The sequence below is a fragment of the Cynara cardunculus genome, assembly GCF_001531365.2.
Source record: "Cynara cardunculus var. scolymus isolate 2C chromosome LG 7, CcrdV1, whole genome shotgun sequence".
Lineage (NCBI taxonomy): Eukaryota > Viridiplantae > Streptophyta > Magnoliopsida > Asterales > Asteraceae > Cynara > Cynara cardunculus.
In genome coordinates this window covers 3898519-3907290 of record NC_037534.1, presented here as the reverse complement: position 1 = coordinate 3907290, position 8772 = coordinate 3898519, and the positions used below count along the sequence as shown (strand labels likewise).

General features: G+C 32.7%; 1 protein-coding gene across 1 annotated transcript; it reads right to left on the bottom strand.

Annotated features, from left to right (window-relative positions):
• Positions 1 to 5151: 5151 nt before the first annotated feature.
• On the bottom strand, positions 5152 to 6761 carry LOC112515624 (cyclin-dependent kinase inhibitor 7-like). Its single transcript, XM_025122529.1, has 4 exons — positions 6077 to 6761; positions 5930 to 5982; positions 5518 to 5700; positions 5152 to 5428 (listed from the first exon to the last, which is right to left on the bottom strand). The coding sequence occupies exons 1-4, from the start codon at positions 6452 to 6454 to the stop codon at positions 5359 to 5361; spliced, it is 684 nt and encodes a 227-aa protein (XP_024978297.1). The 5' UTR covers positions 6455 to 6761; the 3' UTR covers positions 5152 to 5358.
• Between the last annotated feature and the right edge of the window lie 2011 nt (positions 6762 to 8772).

Genomic DNA, 8772 nt, shown 5'->3' with positions numbered 1-8772 from the left:
CCAACTGTAACATCTCAGACCAACCGTATCAGATATTGTCCGATTTGTTAATACCTAAACTCACGGTTTTAAAAAACGTCTGATAAAAAAAGTATTCAGTCATTTACAAGGCAACCTTAGTTCCCCTCCCTAAACCAATGTGGGATCTTACAAGTTCGACTCTTACGGGAGACGGGTTTAAACCCCTCTACTAAGCTCAACCGTTGAGTTAGCTCTGAGTAAACGAGAAATCTATCGGATTTTTTCCATCATCATTCATAAACAGGTCCCCAAACTTAAGAACTTTGCCAACTTAAACCCCTTGGATTTGAAGTCAAAGATTCCACCTCCTCTGCAATCATAATCTTTCATTTTTAACTTTTAACAATTAACACTTTCAACCCTCCTAAATGTTCTTTTATATAATTATGGTCTAAATTTGGGGGATCAATTTTAGTAAGTGATTAGATGCTTATTTCGAAAAATTAGAAACGCTTATTTTAAGAAACAGCAGAATGATTATTTGTTCATATAAACAATCCAACAAAGCTACTCGTGATTTGATCGCAGGCCTATGATAAGTCATAAACATAAAGACAGACTAATTTCACACCAAACTATGTACAAGATATGTCGGGTCATATCAAGTCACATCAAGATCATTTAGGATTCTTCATTATGTGTTATATTTCTATTTAGTCTCTATTTGTTGTTATCTCTTTGCTTACACACACACACACACACACACACATATATATATAGAGCCTTTACTCTTTCTTTTTAGTTTAAAGATTTTCTTTTACTTTTTATTGTATGCTTATGTCAGATATCTAGGTAATACCTCATCGGTCGTCTTTTTTTACAGTTCACCTCTTGTATGATCACATGAAAGAGATGTATGCAATGATCTCAAATTTGGTACACTTGCATTCTCTTATTAATAATAACACACACACAAGGAAGCCTTCGTCATGTAGCTTAGTTGGCAAAGGGGTGAGACCAGTAGCGGAACCAGAGACTTAGGTGACTAGGGGTCCTTTGCTATAAAAAATTTGAAACTAAACAACTCATCCGAACCAAAAACGGTTTGTGGGTTATTCAATTTGGGGGTTAAAACCGTTCGGTTAATCAAATAAGATAAGTTTCGATTTCAACATTTTTTTACCATATCGGTTAACCGAATAGCAAATTATATTATTATTTAATTTATATAATTTCCTTTTAGATGAATTGGTTTGAACATTCATAAATTTAACATTACATGATTTGATATATTTATAAACTAGAAGAACACGAAATTGACTGGGGGTAACGATTGTCAAGCGAGGGAGTGAGGGTTTTGTCAAAACGGATTGGGGCACTGGGGGAATCGTCGAAAAGGAATGGGGAGACTAAGGACATATAAGAGTAAAAAAAATACCTTCGTTATATTGAAAAAATGACATTTTAGTGGGGCCTCCCCTCCCACCCTCCGACCTCTCAAGCTAAGTCCGTCACTGGGTGGGACGACTTTGTTCAAATACAAGACAACTCTAAGATTTGATCGTAGGTTCCGCTAACTTCAGCCGTTGAGTGAGTCCAAAAATATTCTATCAAATTAATGTCACTAGAGTCGGGCTCTATACAAGACCAATTAAGGTTGTCGATAATCAACTATTTTATCTAAAACTACCATAAAAAATAACAAAAAAAGATTTAATCTATACTATCTTATTAAACAAATTTAACAAAAGTCTTAAAATCTTAAAATACTAAATGACTAAAATACCTTTTATACTTACTTTTTCACTCACTCCTCTCCTCACATACACTCACCCTCTCACAACCATTTTTTTAAATTATAATTTTAAATTTACACTTTATACTCCTATAATTAATTAATTAATTATTTTACGTCCTTTACTTTTAAATGTTTCATTTTAAATCTTTATCAAATTAACATACATAATTGTATATCAATTAAAACATGTTTAAAAAATACATTTTTATTTTAACAAGTTACACTATCATAATCGGCTCGTTAATACCTTCGAAATGAGTCCAATATTAAATAGTTTTTAACTTAATTATATTATTATATATTATATATACTGTGAAAAAATATTTTTAATATTTACGATTTATACTTTTATAGTTATTTATTTATATATATACTATATATTTTGGGGTTAGGCTGTCCAAATTGCACTGTATAATATGTTTTGAATTCATATGTTCTTGGGTTTTTTTTAAATATATATATATATATACATGTACTAATTCAACCTTAATCTGAGTTTTTGGACAAGAAATAGGGTAAGCAGTTGAAATTTTATTTTAAAACCCATCTTTTTTGTCTTTTCATGGCTTATGATCTGTCAAATTTGTAGTTTTCTTTATTGGTTTTGAGTGTTTATCTTAAAACTCAAGTTCCTTGGTTCTTTGCTCTTGGTGTAAATCGAATACATTTGTGGAGTCGTTTAAATATGTTGAATTTTAAATATATTGGATTTTAAACTGTCATACAATTTTTTTCATCGATAGTTTGTAATTGGAACCATAACTCTTATTTATTCAAATTGTATTAATATGTAAAGACCAAGTATAACTTATATCATTGTTAAATCTTATCTTATAAAACTAGTGGAACTTTAAAATCATTCCCACCGCATTGCACGGATACACAACTAGTTATGGGAGAAGAATACTAGAAGAAAAAAAACATTGAATGTATTTAAATGTTATTTATTGTCCAAGTACATCTTTCCAACATTTGTACCAAAGCTTGAAAAGGGTTAATTGCATGCCACTCTTTCTATTAATTTCGTTTTATCAATGCTTTGTGAATGGAGTTGGCACATTTGGCCATTGTAGTTCGGTTTCAAGTGGATGGTACCAAAATCAATGGACAACCTTTCGAATGTAAATTATTTAAAATAATTTGCAAAGTACGATATTACATTGGCATGTATGTATATTCAATACTTTTTTTCCCTTAAATCTAATGTTTGTTGTTATACTCTGGTATAGAAAACTCCTAAGTAGACCTTGCAAATTATATGAACATAGATGCTACAGCTTTGGAGGTTAATAATTATTTCTAGAAGGATGTCCAGGCTATGTCTAGACTAATTTTGACAATTGTCACTGTTAGAAATTAGCATTGATAAACTCAGTAGTCATAATTGTTGTATAAACTTGAAATTGAACCCTGACTAAATAGGATATTTCATCACATCCTCCAAGATCACAACCATTAAGTCTTATACCCTTCTCATCGAGGTCTGTAATTCTTGATAGTAGTTAGGGTTAAGAGAAAAATTGTTTTTTTTTTAATTTTAAAATATATACATGTACATAGAAACAAAGTTAGCCATGTGGTTCAAAGTTTGGTATGTCAACGGGTTTGAACCCCTTTAATTTGAAAGTCAAAATATAATTGTTTCAATTTATATGCACTAATTAATCCTTTGGGTAATCATGAATTATTCGTAGACGATAACTAAATTCAAACCCGAGAAATATTTGAATCTTTCGCTACACCTTTTAGGTATTAACCAGTGCATCACAACCCAAATACTTTAAAATTACAGTGTTGATAACGACATAAATGGATTAAAATAAATAGATAAACATTGTCAATTGTGGTAACGATGAATAATTACGTATTTTTAACTTTAACATTTATCAAATTAAAAATTATTATAAGAAAAAAAACTAGTAAAATAATACAAACACTTAAAAAAAAACTGTGTTTAAACATCAAGGCTTTATGATAATTATGTACATTCAATTTAACTTTTATCTAATTAAAAATTAGTAATATTTATAATAACACACACAATTTATATCATTTGAAACTGAGAAAGTATGTATTATATTATTCGAACTTATTTCTGAAAAGTAGTTTTTTGTATATACAAGTTTGTTAATATTTAAAAGAATAAATGTAGTGATAATGATAATTTGAGAGGTATTATTCAAGTAATGTTGCAACCTTTTGGCAGTAGTGGTAGCATGCTCTACTTTAGGAGAGGGAACAGCCGGATTAATAACCCGCACAGAAAGATATATACATTATATTATGCCAACGATGCATCCACATGGGAGTCAGTTCTATGATTACACGTGTCCGTACCTTACACGGCAAGGCGTCAGTATTTCTTGTACCCCCGCCCCCATCTCCTCCACTAACAGCTTCTGCCTTCTATCAAACAAACTACCCTTTCACCTCTCTGCTACTCCATCTTCTTTCCATAAATGTGTTCACTATCAATTCTTTTTTTTTTTCCCTCTAATTTCCATTCTTGATAATTCATGTGTATAAATCCCTTCGTCATATCAAAAAAAAAAAAGGACGAGCCAGATAATTCTTTTTCAAGTTAGATGCTAAACTTTAATTAAAGCAATCATATACACTACTAGTAATTACTATAATTATACAATTTCAGTGAGAACGAAAGTTATAGTAAGAAGGGATGTCTATCGTTAGATCAATACTAAAGATCCGGACGTATCAAGCATAATTCATGGAGTGGTGAGATTAAAAGTGATCGAGGGTTCAAAACTCTTACGTTTCTCACTCTAATTCTTATTCTCCCACGATTCTTCGTCTTTGTCATCAAGTACAAATTGATAATTTGACTTTACAATTTACCAAATTAGAGTTTACAAGTAATAACGTTGGAGTTGATAAGATAATGATTTTGAAATTAAAATAAATATCTTAATCTGTACAAAATATGCGCAAGGCATATATATATATATATATATATATATATATCTCTATCTTAATTATTAATTTATATAGATACTACCTTACAGTGAATAAAATGGGAATATTCCACTGTAAAGTTAGTGGATAATTGAGAAGAGGAAAGAGGTAGGAGTAATTACCTATGAGAACGTAACGCATCACTTGTACGTTTATGATCTGAAAGAATCGCAGAGATCGACAGAAACGAAATGTATGGGGGAGAAGAAGTACAATGCACTAAATCACTATATTTCGAACTGTTCCTTCTTCCTCATTTTGGGTTCGAACTCTAGCTATCCTGAGAAAGCTTTTCTCCTTCTTCAAACCCATCCCCCACGGACAAACACATGACCACACATAGAACTGCACGCATCCATAAAAAAAAGTACCTACCACATGTACTTAACATGGAATAGAATTTATGAACGATGAAAATGCAAGTTAATGAAACTGGAATTTCTAAAGATCTGGCAAGGTAATCAACTAGCTAGTAGTGAAAGACGATTGAAGTTAAGAAAAAAGAAATAGGAAAGATCGATTAAATTAAAATGCACTACGTACTGTACGTTTGTTTCTAAATTTTAGAAACAGTTTTTACAACGGCGGTGTTAAGTTCTTAATCAAGCATCATCCATCTTCACATTTCATGGCTTCAGTTGAACCCATTCAAAACGGCCTTTCATTGGAACATCATTTACAATGTCGTAATTATACCTGCAAATTCAATACATATCGTTCAGCCTATTGTTTACTTGTTTAGTTCAATTTTCTACTCTATAAGCACATATAATTGAGTAACTTACTTGTCTTTGAAACTTTTATGGAGGTCTTTTTCCGCAGAAGCGAAGAACTCTTCAAGTTCAGCTGCAGGAGGCATCTTCTCCACTGGTATAATTGCACGGCGAGAATCAATACGCACCGACGGTTTTGCTGTGGTCGATGACTCAAGTTCGCTTGATTCCTCCTTAAACTCGCTTGTCGGTGTGCTGAAAGAACCAGCCATCAAAGTTAAGAGAGTGAGAGAGAGAGAGAGAGAGAGAGTGCGGGTGTGTGTGTGTGTGTGTGTTTTGAATTGGTTTTAGAGGACGAATGAAATTATAACGGACGACGTTACGATCACAGATATTCCTTTTTTAAAAATTTGAACGAACTAAAAAGATATGCGAATAGAGAACATGTACGCAAACAAGCCAATTAATTAAAGTCTCATTAAACCTTTCTCTTCTGTCCAAATTGAATCTCACAGTTGTTACAATTTCTGCCCTCTCCTGCAATCAAAATTCAAAATTCAAAAAAATTGATGGAGAAATCATGAGAGAGAGAAATAAATAAAAATCGAAAGGATTGTTCATACACACATACCTCCAGATCTGCACATTTCAGTTTCTCCGTAATTGATCCGTTACTCGAACAACAAGACGCCGGAACATCACCGGAGCTAAGGCTCCTTGCGTCAGCGCATGGATCGCTCAAATCATCCTTCTCCGGGGCCGAATCACCAAAAATTTTGGATACAGTAAGGATATCTTCACGAGCTTTGATTCGTTCCGACTTTGAAGAAGACAACCTCAATTCTCCATTATCGACCTTCCTTCTCTTCGCGGATCCAGAATTATCCGCGGCTTCCTCCACGGCCATAGCTCTACCTCTAGTCCTCACTCCTGCCTGCACAACCTCCATTACCGCTACCTCGCCACCTCCACTACAACCTTTACTGCACTTCCTTGTATACTTTCCCATTTACACATACACATCCATAATATCTATACTCCGATGTCAAATCAGCTGGTACGTACCTTAATTAATTCGCTCTTCAATGGAGAATAATATCTTCTTCTGTGATTTTTCTGTTTTGTTAGTTTCAGAGATGAGAGAGAGAGAGAGAGTGGTGGCGATGATGACGACGACGAGGCTGATGGCAGGGATTCCGTTTGAAAGCTTCTTATCAAAGAGTGTGTGTGGTCCTGGCTTTCACGCACTCACACACTTTCTCTCTCTACTTTTCTAACGGGGGTTGTTGACGGCACCGTTATAACAGATCTACAAATATACCTTCTACCAGCTTTCAGCTTGTTGTACGCCGCCTTTTATATTTTTCATTGGTGCCACCGGTTTTACCGGTAATAGCCGGTGAAGGACTAAACGGTAACTTGATTCTTGTGTGGTTACAGTAACACGCTTATTGTTCTCCTTGCTGCAAGTTTGTTGTGGATTTGGTCTTGAGCAAATTTCCCGTGCACATTTGCCTCAAAATTACCATATTGCCCATAGGAAAGTGTTCTTTTCCTTTATTGTTTGTTCGTCGTTTGTTAATAATTAATTTATTAAGAATATTTTATAACAAAAGATTTATATCAATAAAAAAATCACGTAATATTTTATATAAATTTTATAAATCGGTTGTTATTTTTATTTTACATATATCAGATATTTTTTTAGTTTACCATTTTACAGACGTTCGTTACATGAAGTGTCAGGGATCGTGTATTTTCTCTTGCGGTTGAGTGTCCAGGGTTCGATCAGATCAATTTGAGATAGAGGGAGGGAGGGAGGGGGGGGGGGAGGGAATCACACATGCCAGCCTCTTCTTGGGTCCGTTAGTAATGTCCTTCTCTTGAATTACATCGACTTGGTATCGTGTGAATGTGATGTGTCACGATACCATTTAATCTGTATACATCAATTTACGTTTTTTTTAGTTCACATTAAATCTTTTGAGATTCAAAGTAAAACGATGAAAACTAGTAGAAAATGAAACCAATACCTTTTGGCTTAAATAATAGTAATCGAGTCTTTTGAAATAGTGTGTAGGTTTGATACTCGTTGTCAAGATACATAGACTACCGCTTATATGCATGCATACCCTGAATTTTTTTATTTAATATAAAACAAGTAAAAACAAAATTATTATTTTACGGTCTGTTTGACTTTCCAAATTTTAATAATAGATGAATATATTGGTTGAAAGTTTTTTTTTATTAACCTGGATATCCAACCCGCTATGCAAGCCGATTAATCACAGGATGACCACCTGCTTTGCAGATAGTCCAGAGTCACCGCATTTAAACCTCCGTGGCCACAAAAGAGGTTTATATATATATATATATATATATATATATATGTCACCACATTTGAACCTCCGTGGCCACCAGGAGGTTCTTAATTAGTACCAACTTTTGGTACTTTTTTTGTCATTTCATTTCGAATGCATCAAATTAAGAAGCTACATAAAACTTCACAATCATAGTTCTTACAAGAACTCCTCAATGTGGGTTCCTGTATGATATAAGTTAAATAAATATACACATATTAATAATTATATAAGGGCAAGAAAATGCATGAAATGATAATAAAATGTCACTTCACGCCAAGTTCAAAATTAGAACCAAAGTTTATGTACATGAACTCAAAGAGATGCAATGTGCTTATAAGAACTCTCTTTAATGGCAGTTCTTATAAGAACACACACTTTTTTACTTATAAAAACCTTCCATTGGAGATGTTCGTATATAACATATATAATTTCACTTACAAAAACGTAACATGTTTATTGTCATGTAATCATATCAAAATTATGAATAAAACATATATTATATTTTCATTCAACTAACACAAGACAGTAGTTGTAAACCTTAATCAACGAGCATATGGATTTCAAAGTTTTGATGACGGTTCCAGGGTCTTTAGCCACTCGTCTTGAAAAACAACCAAGTTCGAAAGAAAAAAATATGAATTTTATTTAAAAATAAATATATTTAATTTAGAAATAAAGCTAAAAATGTGATCAATGAAAAGGTATCATTGTAGTTATGGGAAAAGATATGTAGTTACACTAAAGGCAAACATTGTGGCCATGGGCAAAATGGTAACTTTTTGTACTGCTTTTTGGCCCTCATTTCAACTGACCTAAAATTCCTAACCCTTATCTATTTATTGGAAGGAATGGTCCATTTTAACTCTATTGTAAATTACAAAAAAAGAATAATAAATGATTATGGAGTAATAGAAACCATTATATTTATTATTTATTATTTATCATAATTTAGAAAATTGTCTAA

Excerpts from the sequence above, each read along its gene's own strand:
- LOC112515624 (XM_025122529.1), bottom strand. The coding sequence starts at position 6,454 with ATGGGAAAGTATACAAGGAAGTGCAGTAAAGGTTGTAGTGGAGGTGGC. Across the intron at positions 5,701-5,929 it reads AATTTGGACAGAAGAGAAAG|CACACCGACAAGCGAGTTTA; the intron begins GTTTAATGAGAC and ends TGGTTCTTTCAG. Across the intron at positions 5,429-5,517 it reads CATAAAAGTTTCAAAGACAA|GTATAATTACGACATTGTAA; the intron begins GTAAGTTACTCA and ends TTGAATTTGCAG.